The following is a 15,797-nucleotide window of genomic DNA, read 5'->3' as shown; positions in this document are numbered from 1 at the left end:
AGATATTGCTAATGTTGAATTCAGGTAACCAACAGAAATGACTTCAGCATAAAAGAATTATATAACTTTGACCTTTCAATATTCCCCATTACATTGAGTTGCCTCATCTCCCATGTACTTTCCTCTTTTGTTTACTGTTTTTCTGTTTATATCTTCAAAAATATGTACATAATCCATAAACTATTAGACCAAGTACATGAAATGCTACCATAAATGGAAATACGAGGAATGTATTTTCTTTGGATCTGGATCAATACAATATAAACAAACTAAACCCTGGGCCAGCCTGAAGTTTACTCCATAATACTAAAGTAATATAACTCTTCAGTTAGGATTTTAGGAAGTTATTCTCTTTAGTTGTACTGTATGTGTGTGTGTGTGTGTGTGTGTTGTGTACATATACTTGGTTAGGCTTAAGTAGAAATTAAGGAGAAAGATCTGAATGTAGAAGACTGGAAATGGATAGAAGTGGAGAAAGTTTAAAACCAAAAAGATGGATTTATTTCTTAACTTGTTCTAGGCCTGGCTTTATTGTTCCTGATGTTTTCTTATTTCCAAGAATATATACCAAGGAAAACATTTAAGTTCCTACAGTAACAAGTTCTGGGTTTTAATTTCAAAACTGATACAGTAATACATTCTGTTTATAGTAACAGACTGTTACTATAAACCAGAAATTAAAAATAAGAGCAGCAGCAATATAGCAACACTAACTTTGAGTGCTTACTCACATGTGAGGCAGGATTCTAACCATTTTACAAGCATTAACTCGGCTATCTTCATAACCAGCGAGACAGCTATTGTTACTATCCCTACTTCATAGAAAAAGAAACAGAGACCCAGAGTGGCTAAGTCATTTGTTCTACTAACTTGTTACTGTAAGAAGAACAGCCTGGATATGAATCCTGACATTTTCCTATCATTGCCCACTACCGTGCTTTTCAAAGTGCATTCAGCAGAACCTTTCGGTTCCCAGAATTCTATTTTTAAAATTTAATATATTTTACCCAGTATTAAAACTACAATGCTTAGGAGAGGAGATGGGTTAATTAGGGTGGGAGGTAGTATTGATGAAGAAGACAGCTTTCCCCCAGATCCTGGATGCTTCCTCCCCCCAACTACCATGATCCGAATTCTACCTTGCAGGGCTGGAAAGGACAGAGGCTGTACACTGGTACATATGAGGGTTGGAGGTACAGGGAATCCAGGGTGGATGATACCTTCAGGACCAAGGGTGTGAGGGACGATGCTGGGAGAGTGGAGGGTGAGTGGGTTGGAAAGGGGGAACTGATTACAAGGATCCACATGTGACCTCTTCCCTGGGAGAGGGACAGCAGAGAAGGGGGGAAGGGAGACTCCGGATAGGGCAAGATATGACAAAATAATGAGGTATAAATTACCAAGGGCATATGAGGGAGGGAGGAATGGGGAGGGAGGGGGGAAAAAAGAGGACCTGATGCAAGGGGCTTAAGTGGAGAGCAAATGCCTTGAGAATGATTGGGGCAGGGAATGTATGGATGTGCTTTATACAATTGATGTATGTATATGTATGGATTGTGGTAAGAGTTGTTTGAGTCCCTAATAAAATGTAAAAGAAGAAAAGAGAAAAAAATGATTAGGGCAAAGACTGTACAGATGTGCTTTATACAATTGATGTATGTATATGTATGAACTGTGAAAAGAATTGTATCAGCCCCAATAAATTGTTAAAAAACAAAAAAAACTACAATGCAAACATTACAATAAAACCTTTTCCCCACCAAGTTCTGTTGCCATGCTATCATTTTTGCAGACATGGAAATAAAACTAGTCCTACCATCTGAGATCTTATTTGAGCTTCTCTCTACTGGTTTCATTTTCAATCTTAAGGCTACATCTGCTTGCTCAAGTAAAGTCATACAATTCAGCTGCGTCTTATGTTCAAAAGCACATTGAACAAAGAAATGTATTGTCCAATTAAGCTGGGATTTTTTGGGGGGGATGTTATTGCCACACATTAAAAGAACTGTGCTATATACTACTTTGAAAAATTTCCTACTCTCTCCTATTATTCCTCTTTCTGGCCATAGAATCATAGAATTCCTACAGCACAGTAGAACTGTCCCTGTGGGTTTCTAAGACTAACTTTTAAAAAAATATAGTTTTATTGTGAGAGCTAACAATCCATAATTCAATTAGATCAAGCATAATTGTACAATTGCTAGCACCATCAGATTCAAAACATTTTCTTTCGTCTTGAACTCTATATCAGCTCCACTTTGTCCCTTTGTCCCCTCCCTCCCCCATCCACCCTCCAGGAACCATTATTATTGTATTATATATTATTTATTTAGTCATATCTTATACCATCTAGTATATGTTTGCCTACCATTATGTTATTCTTTCCCCTCTAGAGGGGTTATATAGTCATCATCACCCCAGCCCCTCTTCCCATACCCTCAGGGAATCGCTACTCCTATTACTATTTCTACTTGGAAGTACAAAGTCTCATCTTTTTTCCTGAGGTAGGGCTGGTGGTTTTAAACTGTTGACCTTGCGGTTAGTAGCTCAATGCTAACCCACTATGCCATCAGGGCTCATTAAGTAGGAATTGACTCCGTGGCAGAATGAGAGTTTAGCTACCTAATATCTAACTGAAGCATATCCTCAACCACAAACTATTAGGGAAAAAATTCTACCTCTTCTATTACCCCTGAGCCACACATCCCCAGGTTACATTATGGACCTGGCCATCAAGAGAAAATGGTCTACCATATAAAACACTAATCCAAGTGGTGTTTTCTGTATCCAGTCTCCTGTCCTTGCGCTTATGTGGTCCAATATTCCACTGACCATTTACCATTAGCAATTCCAATGACCAGCCATCAGCTCTTTCCTTCATTATCACTTTTTATCCAGATGAGAGATTACATGATCAATCTTTATATTTTGACCAATAACCTAAACACTTTTTATACCTCTAATTTTTTGCATTGATTTTGCAATCCCCAGCCCCAATGAAAGCTTCTATTGGGTTTTACTCTTCTAGTACCATAGTAGTTGGGCACCACTATAAACAACTGCTTTCTAGCTGATTCCAACTGATGAATAACCAAAGATCAAGTACACAGACAAAAGGATTATCACGGTATATATATAACCAAAACCAAACTCCCAAATGCACCGCCATCAAGCCGATTTCGACTCAGAGCGAACCTATAGGACAAGGCAGAACTGCCGCCGGGGATTTGAGATTAACTTTACTAGAATAGTCTCATCTTTCTCCCTCAGAGAGGCTGGTGGTTCCGAACTGCTGATCATGCAGTTAGCAGCCCATTGTGTATGTGGCTGGCTGGCATGCTCTTTCTGTAACGATTACTTACTTATTTCAAATCTGTCCCACTTGCTTCAAACCTGCACTTGTCCTTCCATCTGTGTCAACACACAGCAGACGGCTTTCCCTGCTCTTCCAGCCTTGTTTCCTCACTAATCTAACAGAGGAAAGGCCCCCTGGCTGTGCTTTCAATGCTGCCCCTTTCCATTTCCTCAGAAATGCGATGCCATCATCTCCTTTCTTCTTTATTAATGTTTCCCTGGATCAATGCTCTTTTCTAAAACACTACATTTATTTTACTTATTGAGATTCCGTCTAAACGGAAAGAATGTCTCTGCTAGAACAGTGAAACCCTTTGCCACGACTACGTCCTAAGTCCCCAGAGAAAGTCTTAGGAAAGGAATCAACTGCACACATCAAAAACTCAGGGCCATCGTATCAATTCCAACTCATAGTGACTCTAGGAAACAGAATATAACTGCCCCATAAGATTTTCAAAGAACTCTCACCACTGAATCGTTAGGGCTTCTTATTACACACGAGGGTACATCAAAAAGTACTGCATGGAATCATATAAATGATAATATCAAACCATGAAGCTATTGTTTCCTGACATATCCTCCATACACTTCTGGCTTATCTTCCATGTCCTTAGGATGAAAATGCTTACTTCCGTCTCTCTAACCCTTCCCTAAAGAATTCTGTGCTCTTCAATGACAGGCTTGGCGTCCTCAAGGGACTCAAATCATGTTCTTTAAAACATTTCTTTGAATTTTGAGAGCAAAATGAGGTTCGCAGGGGCAAGGTCAAAGCTGGAAAGTGCACAGGGAGAAGTTTCCCAATGCAATTCTCATACAATAGCTTTAGTTGCCCTCGGAGAATGAGCAGGTGCATTGTCATGATGGAAAAAAAAAATTCCTCCGCACAACTTTCCTGGCTTTTTTTCTCCCCAAGGCAATTCTCAAATTTCTTAATTTCTTCCTAATATTCCCCTGCAGTCCTGTGTTCTTTGAGAAAACCTATCAAGATGACCCCTTTGGAATTAGAACAATCAGTCATCATAACCTTCTGAGCTGACCTCTCTGCTTTAAATGTAACTGGCCCAACATATCCTCTTGGAACTCACTGTTTTGATTGGACCTTGCTCTCTGTATCATACTGGTAAATCCAAGACTCATCCCGCCTAGCATCTCTTCCACCAGATTACCTTCATTAGCTTTAATCTTACTTAAAAGTCTGATGGAATGAGCTAGCTGATCTTCACATCACTCTTTTGGCACCTATCAAACCAAAGGGCAGCTGAGGACAAGATGTTCACTGAACACTGAAAACGCTGAACCATGTGAGATCCCAACTTCAGTAGCTATCACATCAATGTTCATTTCACTGTCTTCTTCCATCAGTTACTGGACTTCAGCCACAGTTTCTTCCTTTGTTGAGGACGGCAGTCTTCCTTTTCTTGGCGCACAAGATGTTCACTTAGGTTTTTTAAAAATTTGGTATTAGCCCTGAGCTCAAATAGCTTTTACCCATGGCACAAAAAGTATCCTTTTGCTTATAAAGACATCTTAATAACCTTAGACAGGTGTGTTGCTGACATAACTTGCCTGTGGTCATCCACTGATGGCAAGGACAAGTTTAAACATGTTTTGTTTGGAATAAACCTGTGCATTATGAGCTAGAACCTTAGTAGCAGTACCTTTTCACTTACTGTTGTGGAAGAAGGATAAAAACAACAGATTATGAACTGGACTTCACATATAAAACTGTACAAACCAGCAGTAACACTGGCATCCCCAACATTTTCTGAAACTAAACCCATAGGACCATCAGATTCTAAATCATTCTGATACTTTATTTAGGCTTTACAATTAAGAGCTGTACTGCTAAAGCAGCCCAAGAAGAGGAGAATTCTTAAGAGTGCTATTTTCATAGCCAGTAACTCTAACAGCATGATCTTGTGTTACTAGCTCTAGACTGGGGGAGAGAAGGGAGGAGGAGGAAGCAACAAATGTCACGGCTACAGTTTTTTTTTAAGAGTTAAAAATACTGCAGGACAAATACAGAACAATAACTGCATTAAGAAGTTAGATATAGTGAAATATTTTTATAATACATTATTCATGGGAGAGTGTGACATACCCCAACCCTGCACTGCCCCCCACCCAATCAATAATCACCTGTACTAAACAGGCAGTTTGGAGCAAAAAACTTTTAATTCCAATCAGCGTGTGTGTGTGTGTGTGTGTGTGTGTGTGTGTGTGTGTGTGTGTGTGTGTGTGTGTGGTGGTCCAAGGAGACCAATAATGCAAACTCAGTCACCTGGGGTACCCTTCAGATGTCTGCCTGTCTTAGAGCTTCAGCCAGCACTGCTCCTGCTGCTGGGCTGCCTGTGTTCGTTAATTTTGTAACTACTATTAAGATCTCTAAAGCGTTTTGTGATGCGCTGGAATGAAAGATGCTTCATAAAGTGAAGTTTATTATTAGTATTATTATAGCTCCCGGACCTAAAATAAACCAGAATCATAACCACATACGTTTCAAAGGGAAATGAGAAGCCATGGGACTCAAACGTAGCCAGACCTGGAGAGGAGGGGGGCGCGGGGGTCCGACCCTGTCCCTTGACCCTAAATCCCCAGTCTCCCAGCGCCCAGCCCCCATTCCCTTCTCCTGGCACCAGCCATTAACCCCATCTCTCCCAGTCGGCTTAGCAGCGCCTGCCTGTCCCCTTGCACCTCCGGACCGCAGGTTCCAGAGAGCTAGGGGTGGGGAGACTGGGGGTCTAGGATCAGACCTGACCGCCCCCCAGCTCGCCCCGCGGCTCTCGGGGGCCCTGTGCACAGCTGGCAGGTTGCCTCGCTCCAGGCCCCTGACCTCGTTCTGCCAACCCCAAAGGCTCCCTGCCTGGCTTCCAATTCCCTCGCCGGCACCTCGGTTTCTTCCAAACCGGTTCCTCCCGTCTCTCACCCCTACACGTTCATTAAAAAAATAAAAATCCAGAACGAAGCTCGTCCCCTCCTGGGTCCCTCAGGTAGGCGGCTGTCCCCACCCTCCCGGGACCGGGGACCCGCCAGTCCAGCACAGATCTCTTCACCCCTGGGCCACTTTTCACTCAGCCTGGGGGTCCCGCTCCCGCTCCCGCCCCGCCGAGTCCTCGTCTCCACCCACTTTGCCCCTCGGTCCGGGCCGCCTTTCTCCGCAGCCCGGGGCTCTTCGGGCCGGACGCCGCCTCGCACTCTCCAGCCCCGTGCGCTCCCCGGCCGGAGCCTCGCTGACCCTCGCTGCGCCCCGAGCCAAGCCCCCGCGCGGCCTCGCTCCGGGCAGCCCCGCGCCCTCGCCGCTCACCTGAGGACTCGCCGGTGTTGATCCAGTCCGGGTTGGCGATGCTGGCGATGGCGAAGATATCGGCAGCCAGAAAGAGACATCCTGAGATGATGGTCAGTTTATCCATCTCCCCGCCCCGCTCCCCCCACCCCCCGAGCCCCGGGCAGGCCGCAGCCTCACGCCTCGCGCCCCATGGGCCGCCGCCGGGGCCCGGAGTCCCCGCGCCGCCGCCGCCGCCGCCTCGCGCCCCTCGGCCCCCGCGCGCCGCTCGCGCCCTCCGCGCGCCGCCCGGGACCAGCAGCCGCGGCGCGGCCCACACAGCCGGAACCGCCGCCCGCCCCGGAAGTGCTCGGCCAGCCCGCCCCTCACCCGGAAGCGAAGCCGCCGCGCTGGCGAGCCGGGCGCTCCGGGTGCGTGCCGAGCCCGCTCCCTCCTCGCTTCTGCGGCCCGGTTCGGCTCTGCGCGTTGCAGTCCACCGGCCAGTCTGGTTCCGTCGCGGCGTTCCCTTCTGCCTTCGCCCCGCCGCTTTTCATCGCCGCACGACCCTCCGGTCTGTCCCGGGCCCGCTCCTCTCCCGGGCTTGCTCAGCCCCGGCCCGGGGTCTCTTAGAGCTGCTGCGCCGCCTTTTGGCTTTCGTGCCAAGGATACTGTTGTCGTTGGTTACTGTTTGGACACAAGATACTCCCCAGGCGTTACCCTTTCAGAGGGCGTTGGGAATGGCAGGGGGACACCGGTGCTTGAGCAGATGCGAGCCCAGACACCTGCTCAGTGAGCAGGAGGCAACCCACGACCCTTGCCACCTTGTATTTTCTGTCCTGCCCGGTGTCTGCCAGTTCCCGAAATTGCTCCTTCTAGGAAACAGCTGTGGAAGGCCTACTGTACGCTCCCCCCACCCCCCGCCCCCAGCACTACGGTTAAGTGTTGAAGGTACTGGGTGGACACGAGAGTCAGCTCTCGTGGAACTAACTGGTAGGGTAGAGACAGAAACACGTTAGAAGTGGTTGTTTTAAAATAAAGGTGTTGGGGCCCCATGAACTAAATGGGGATCTATGTGACGGGAGGGAGTGTGCTATTTCAGGATGGTTACAGAAATTGGTTTTTGTTTGCGCCGGGATCATAAAAGACCTGCCCAGTGACGATCCAAGTGGAGATTATTCCATTCGGAGAGACCAGCAGATGCAAAGGGCATGAACGGGAGGAGACAGGAAAGAGAATGAACGATATCTTCAAGGCCCTGCAAGAAGGTTAGTGTAGCTGGACAGAGGCAGGCAGAGGATAGATATAGGACTCTGGGGGCCGTGATACACTTTGGATGTTTTGTTTTGTTTTACAGTTTGGATTTTTGTTGCAGGGTGACTGGATAGCTTTGGAGAGTTTTCAGCTGGAGAGCAACGTGGTTTTATTTAACCTGTAAAGATTGCTAGGGTGAAGGCGAGTTGATAAAGAGGAAGACACGAATTAAAGCAGGGACACCAGTTAAAAGACACCTACAGTCATTCAGGAGCTTGTTAAGCTCCAGCTAGGGTTAGTAGCGCAGATGAAGTGATTCTGGTGTCTAGGAGGGTGAGCAAACACTTGCTGACTGATGAGAGAGCTCACGAATCAAGAGAGGGCTCAGGAATGACTCGTCAGGGTTTTTTTTTTAACGTGAGGAACCAGATGGTTGGTGATAGATACCATTACTGAGTTGTAATAGGGGAGAGAGACTTAGGTTGAATGGATGGACCTAAAAATGAAGGTTCTTATATAACTTGTTAGCAATACACATGATCCCTCCATCGTTATTTTGATAGCTAGTGGCAGGTGCCTTCTCTTCCATGGCTCATGGGCTGAATCACCATTGACCAAGACTTTGGATTCAGTTTTCTCCTTGAGGGTCCTCCATGCAGTAAGCAGCAGATGAGATACAGTGTCCGCCCTTACCTGCCACACAGGTCACCACGAGAAGGAACAAGAAGAGTGACATCTGTCTCTATTTTTGGAATGCCTACATCCCCATAAGACTCAGCAAGTTTCAAATTCCACCAAATTCAACAGCCTTGCAGAAAATGTGCAGAGAGCTCTCGGTGTTACCACCCAGATCGGGTGAAGAATGATTTGATTGCTAGTCTATAAACACTCCAGTCCAAACGTTGTTCTCTTGGGACATAAGTTCGCATCTTTGTTTTCTAATCGTGGTTATGTAATTGATCCTGTGCCACAGAAATTGCCAGGAGAGAATTCAAGCATCCCAGAGAGAATTCAAATATCCCAGGGACCCAGATAAAAACATTTACTGCCTTACCGCAGGATGTCTTCAAGTTCCTTTTTAAAAGCCCTGGAGAGACTTAACAGAGGTAGCATCTTGACTTCTTATCTGAGGATTCTATTTCCCAGTAATAGAAGGAGCTTTACCCAAGCAGGGTTTGTCCCGGATCCTGTCCACCGATGTTCTCACTACTGGCCACTTGATATGATCCCTAAAGTGAAATATTAAAACAATCTGTATGTTCCAGCTCCTCGTCAGTGGGATGATGATGACTTGATTTTTTGTTTAAAGACATGCAGGTCTAAGTTCCTCCACCCGGGGGGCCGTTCCCCAGACCTTCCTGCCTCTGTCCCTCCACAATAGGTTCTGGATCTAAGATGGTTGTTAGTTGTTGAGCCACTTCCAACTTTGGGGGACCCCGTGTGCTACTGAGGAGAACTCCAGAGGATTCTCTTGGCAGCGATCTGAACAGTGGTGGATCACCAGGTCTTGTCACCCAGGAGGGTGCTTAGGTGAATAGTCAAGTGCAAACTATTTGTGCCACCTACGGATCTTGAATGGGAAAAGCACAAAAATAAGTGGGAAGTTGTAAAAAATTGCATACCTTAAATTCATGACTTCACATTACTACAAACAAATAAATAGGAAGTTGTACAAAACTCCATGTCTTAATGACTTCATATTACTACAGACAATGGTTGAATTTCTTCTTACTCCAGGAGTGGAGCATGGAGGGTGGGATAAGCAAGGGTCAGACACTCTGTACACAGACTTCCCATGAGTCTCATTCTTGCCTTCCAATATATCAGAATCCCAAATCTCAATTTCAGATCTTTATGACAAATCCATTCCATTCTCTGTACCTCAGTCAAGATTTTTATTAGACACAAACTAGGAATTCGAGAGAGCCAGTGTGGGGAGTAAAAAGAATAGTCCCACCCTGCTACAGGTTTAAGACTTGACCTTGGGAAAATCATGCTTCCTCTGGACTTTTTTCCCCACGTGGCCTAACAGACACTGCCTTGGTGTTAGAAGCATCCCGTCCTTTCATCAACCCCCAAACAAAGCAGCTGGGACTTTTGTATTGAAAGACGATGAGTCACGATGCTCCTTATGGCAGAAAGTCCTTGGGGGCCCAGGAGAACAGAGAGGGACCCCAAGAGGGAACCATGCTGGCAGCTCGAAGTCATAGATAACCATTCTGTGACTGCTGAAGGGTGGTGAGCATGGTGTGCTTTACCATTATGAATGGTCGTGCTTGACCTAGAAGAGGTTGAACACACATGGAATATTAGGAAAAGCCTCAGCTGGGCCCGTGTGATCGCACCTTGCCTCAGCGTGGCAGGATAAAGACCACTGCCTCGCAGGTCATTGGAGCTGCTGGCTGAGGGTGAGGGGAATCTGGGATGGATAGAGCATGTGAGCATATCTTGATAACGGTGGTGGAAGCCACAGCCAATCAGGCCAAGAGTGGTGTGTATATATGTATATACACATGCACCTGGGCTTCGGGGTTGAAAAAAGAGTATGTCCAGTGGCTAATAGCTTGTGACCAGCACTCAACTCTCAGTTTGTTTCACAGGCAGGGTTCTCTTGGGGCAGACAAAATCCAGAGATGAGCGTGCTGGAAGTTGGCTAAATGTGCTTTTAGGAAGGAGAAAGGGAAGGGGAAGAAGGTAGACTGGGCAGAGAGGGGGGTGGGGTTGGAGTGTAGTGGTAGGAAATTTTGTTAGACCCCTCAGGGAGCTGTGAACCTGGGAGGGCCCTGCCAAGTTGCCCTGAATTGGGGACAAGGGACCGAGCCCTCCTATCCCTAAGTGGACCTATCAGTGAATGATGACTGGCTCAGGAATGGGGTGTGATCATGGAGGAGAATCCCTGTTAAGTCGAGGGCTAGTTCCACTGAGGACTGAGGGCTAGTCGGGGAATCTGTCCTTCAGGACATAGGCAGTGCAGCATTTGCTACAGCCCACTCAGGGTGCTGGGTTCTCCCAGTGTGTCATGTGAATTCTGAGAGCAGCACCTTCAGGACCCTGGTGGGTGTCTTTCCCTGGGGAGAGCTTGCCTGAGGAAGGTGAGTGTGACAAGCTACAGCTCCCACCGCCATATGTCAAGGCCTTCTCACTTACTCCTTGCCTACTTCTGTCCCACAGACAGCACCTCTAATGATCTGCTGGCTTACGGTGGAGTACCCCAGCTGTAAGAAGTCAGCCCTGGCTACCACAGTGATTCTTGGGCCGTGGCTGCAGGACTTAGCCATTTCCTGTCAGAATAGGGCCAGGTATACCAAGAGATCCTCCCCACCCCACCACCATCCCAAGTGGGTCATGTGGGTGGGTACCAAACATTCTCCCGATCCCAAGTCAGCAGCACCTCCTGACGATTAGCCGCTTTGCCTGTTGCTCTTAGAATAAAGGAGCTCTGGTGATACATAGTGGGTTAGGCATTGGCTGCTAGCCACAGAGCCAGCAGTTCCAGCCCACGAGCTGCTCAGCGGGGAAGGCTGAACCCCTGCTCTTATAAAGAGTTACAATCAACTTGATGACAGTGGGTTTTGGTCCTTGGAAGAGGAACTATCTGGAAAATAATGCCCACTAATCAATTTCCTTTCCCTGGTAACGATGCTGTTTTAAAAACAGCTTTATTGACACATAATTCACATAGCACACAATTCAATAGTTCCGTGATATTTGAAAAAAGCTGTACAACCGTTACCACATCAACCTCACAATATTTTCTTCTTTCTGGTCCTCGTTTTTAGATCATTTCCTTCCAACTGCCCATCCCATCCCCTGGTAACCTGCCACTTTATTACCAGTGAAAAGGTTAGCGATTGTAGTGTGTGCTGTGTTAGAGACTGCCTATGTCCCTCCTCTATCAGCAACGAGGTCCTCATGAACTGGGCTGTGGGTGACCGAGCTCCAAAGTCTCATCTTGGCCATCACTTTCTTAGTCCATCCCTGGCATTAGCTGTGGCTGCGGAGGTTCTTAGGAAACAGACTCTGAGATGCAATTTATTGGGCAGTGTGTTAGTCTGGGTGGACTAGAGAAACAATTTCATAGACACTTGTGTATAAGAAAGAGCTTTATATACAAGAACAATTGAATATTGATTGAGAACACATTCCAACCCAGTCCAGATCAAGTTCATAAGTCTGATATTACCCATATGTCTGATATCAATCTATAAACTCTTCAGACTCATGCAACACATGCAATGACATCAAATGCAGGAAGATCACAGGCCAATGGGTGGAATGTCTTATGGATCCAGTGTCAGTGTAAGCATCTCAGCGCTGGCAGGGGTCTCCAAGCGGCTTCCTCAGCTCCCTAGTGCTGACTGCCATCACTAGGTCTCCATCAGGCTCATAGTAATGTCTTCCAGAGAGTGAGCGTGTGTCCCGCCACCAGTGAGCTATGTTTCTCCTTAGTGTCTGCAAATGAGGTCATCAAGCTGCGACCTGATTGACAGGCTAGACTCTATCCCTCCACCCTTAAGTCTCAAATTGACAACAGATTATGCAGGGACCACAGGCAGTGCTTTGGGGATTCACAAAAGAACCCCGGGGGCACTGTGGGCTAGGCATTGCAGTCAGCAATTGAAATCCACCAACGACTCTCCAGGAGAAAGATGAGGCTGCCTGCTGTCATACAGATTTTAAAACTTTTATTGTGGCAAAATATATGTACTGTAACATTGACCACTTTCACATTTTTAAGTGTACAATTCAGTGACAATAATGGGGTCAGCGTGCCTTACCTAAGCCCTGATGTTCTCAATCACCTCCTATGCACGTGAAAGTGGGGCATTGAATAAGGAACATTGAAGAGGAGTCGATGCATGTGAATTATGGTGCTGGCAACGAATACTGAAAGTCCACGGACGGCCAAAAGAACCAATTAATCTGTCTTGGGAGAAGTATAGCCAGCATGCTCCTCAGCATGGTGAGACTCCCTGGCATGGATTTTGGACATGTTATCTGGAGAAACCAGTCCTTGGTGAGGGACATCATAATGGGTAGAGGGGCAACACAAAAGGGAAAGACCCCTGACAAACCTAAGAACAATTGTGAGGATGGTGCAGGACCCGGTGCTGTTCCATTCTGTCGAATGTACAGGGTCGCTATGAGTTGGAACCGACTCAGCAGTACTAGCAGCACCAGTTATACTTACCACCTCGAGGCGCCATCACCAACAGCTCCCTCCTTTTAGCCCTTGATAACCTTTCGTAAACTTGAACATTTTTTTTCTCGTAAGAAATAATGGAAAATCAAATAACTGGTCCTGAGGCCCAAATGTTACACTTATTAAATCCATTTTTCCAGGATTTTAGATCATGATGGAAGTGTTTAGCCTTCTTGCATCTCCCTCTTGGATACGCTATCGCCATGAGTTGTTTCTGGTTTACCCAAATTAACAGCCACTTTTCAACCTCTTCCATGGTCGGGTTGTTTGTTTCGTGGTTAACAGTTTCACACCTTTCGTTACATTTGCCACTGCTTTAATAACATGTTTATTTAGAATGTCAATTTAGCTACCTGTATTCAGCCACCAAAGCCGACAAGTGGCGACCTGACTCAAATTTTGCAAGGACTTCTTTCTTGAACTCTTTCGTGGTTCTCACAGTTGCCCTCTTAGCTTTATTGCCGGTCTCTCTTTGGAGCCTTAGATATGACATTTTATGCAAATAAAGCACAATGAGGAATGTGGAAGCGCACTAGCAGATGCACTCTGTTGTCTGGGAGAGAGCAATACTTAGACTGAAGCATCACTCCTTTTTGTCCTTGAAGAGACAGGATGCGTGACTCAAAGAGGGTTTTTGTTTTTTAAATAATTTTATTGTGGGCTCGTAAACTCATCACAATCCTTCTATCCATTCATTGCGTCAAGCACATTTGCACATTTGTTCCCATCAATTTGTACATTTGTTGCCATCATCGTTCACAAAACATTTTCTTTCTACCTGAGCCCTTGGGATCAGAGCTCAGTTTTTTCATGTTTTCCCTTCCCTCCCCACCTCCCTTTCTCACAAACGATTGATAATTTATAAATTATTTTTTCATGTCTCATATGAACCAACGTCTCCCTTCACCCATTTTTCTTTTGTCCGTCCCCCAGGGAGAGGGTTATATGTAGATCATTGTGATTGGTTCCCCCTTTCCCCCCACCCCCCCACTTTCCCTTTACCCTCTTGGTATCTCTACTCATTATTGGTTCTGATGGGTTTATCTGTCCGGGATTCCCTGTGTTTCTAGCTCTTATCTGTACCAGTGTACATCCTCCAGTCTAGCCAGATTTGTAAGGTAGAATTGGGGTCATGATAGTGGAGGGGAGGGAAGCATTAAAGAACTAGAGGAAATTGTATGTTTCATTGGTTCTATACTGCACCCTGACTGACTCATCTCTTCCTGTGACCCTTTTGTAAGGGGATGTCCGTCGCCTACAGATGGGCTTTGGGGCTCCACTCCACACTCCCCCTCATTCACAATGATAGAACTTTTTGTTCTTTGATGACTGATACCTGGTCCCTTTGACACCCCATGATCACACAGGCTGGTGTGCTTCTTCCATGTGGGCTTGTTGCTTTTCAGCTAGATGGCCACTTGTTTATCTTCACACCTTTAAGACACCCAGACACTATATCTTTTGATAACCGGGCACCATCAGCTTTCTTCACCACGTTTGTTTATGCACCCATTTTGTCTTCAGAGATCATGTTGGGAAGTTGAGGATCACGGAATGCCAGGTTAATAGAACAAAATGTTCTTACATTGAGGGAGTACTTGAGTAGAGACCCAATGTCTATCTGCTACCTTAATACTAAACCTGTAAATATATGCCCATAGATCTATTTCCCCATCATCATATATAAATATATTTACATATGTACATGCCTGTATTTAGACCTCTATAAATGCCCTTTGTCTCCTAGTTCTTTCCCTCTATTTCCTTTTACTTTCCTCTTATCTCGCTATTATGTTCAGCCTTCTTTTGGGTTTCAGTAATTCCTCTTGGTTACATTGCCCTTGACCAAGCCCTACCAGGCCTCCTATACCCTCCTCACCATCCATTTTGAATCACTTGTTTCCTTGTCCCTGGGTTTGTTAATACCCACTTCCTTTCCTCCACCTCCTGCTCTCCCATGTCTCCCCCCAACCGTCAGCCTCGTTGTTTTCTCCTCTAGATTGTTTATCCCACCTATCTTATCTAGATAGACCTTCAGAGATAATAATATGCTCCAAAATAAGACAGAGCCAAAAAAGCAACAAAAGAAAACAAAACAACAACAACAAAAATCCAACGACACACAAAAAAGTAAAACCTGTAAAAAGTTCAAGGTCTGTTTGTTGATTGGTCAAGTCTGATGAGGTGGCACGCCCTGGCTCCAAAGTCTTTTTTTGGGATTCCCTGGGGACTTCGTTGCTCTGTTCTCCTTGTTGCTCTGTTGAACACCCTTAGTGTTTTGCCTCAGTGTGGTGGGGTCAGATCGGGCACAATTCCCACACTGTGTCTCCTGTGTTGTCTCTCATAGTGCTATGGGTCAGTGATGGACATTGTCTTGTAGTGGGGCCAACCCTATGCTCCTCTCCAAATAGATTTTTTTAAATTGGATTTTCAGTTCGACTACCAAGCAAAGGTAAGAACACAGACCAGATTTCCCCCCCAATGGTGCCATTTGAGTAGTGCAGAGTTGGAGCTATCACTTATTGACCTGCTCCAGATCTTTCATACAGAAGGAATCATACTACAGTGTTATGGATCACTTTTATATGGTCCGGTAACGCCCACCAATGATTGTGCGGGGCCAGGCAAGGGCGGTGCTTGTAGTTCAACAAGGAGATTGGATAGCTCACTAATAATGCAGATAAGGTACATGTTGGCCTTTTGTGCACAGAATCATGGATATAAGGT

The 15,797-nt window shown here is 45.8% G+C and overlaps 1 protein-coding gene across 1 annotated transcript in view; it reads right to left on the bottom strand.

Annotated features, from left to right (window-relative positions):
* MOSMO (modulator of smoothened) overlaps positions 1–6,786 on the bottom strand; it is a 75,960-nt gene extending 69,174 nt beyond the window's left edge. The window contains exon 1 of the mRNA XM_075564600.1: positions 6,659–6,786. Coding sequence (XP_075420715.1) covers positions 6,659–6,764 — 106 coding nt within the window. The 5' untranslated portion in view covers positions 6,765–6,786. The remainder of the gene's footprint in view (positions 1–6,658) is intronic.
* Between the last annotated feature and the right edge of the window lie 9,011 nt (positions 6,787–15,797).

The sequence above is a fragment of the Tenrec ecaudatus genome, chromosome 12 (genome assembly GCF_050624435.1).
Source record: "Tenrec ecaudatus isolate mTenEca1 chromosome 12, mTenEca1.hap1, whole genome shotgun sequence".
In the NCBI taxonomy this organism is placed as follows: Eukaryota; Metazoa; Chordata; class Mammalia; order Afrosoricida; family Tenrecidae; genus Tenrec; species Tenrec ecaudatus.
Note: the sequence above shows the minus strand (reverse complement) of the source record. Positions and strands in the feature narration are given on the sequence as shown.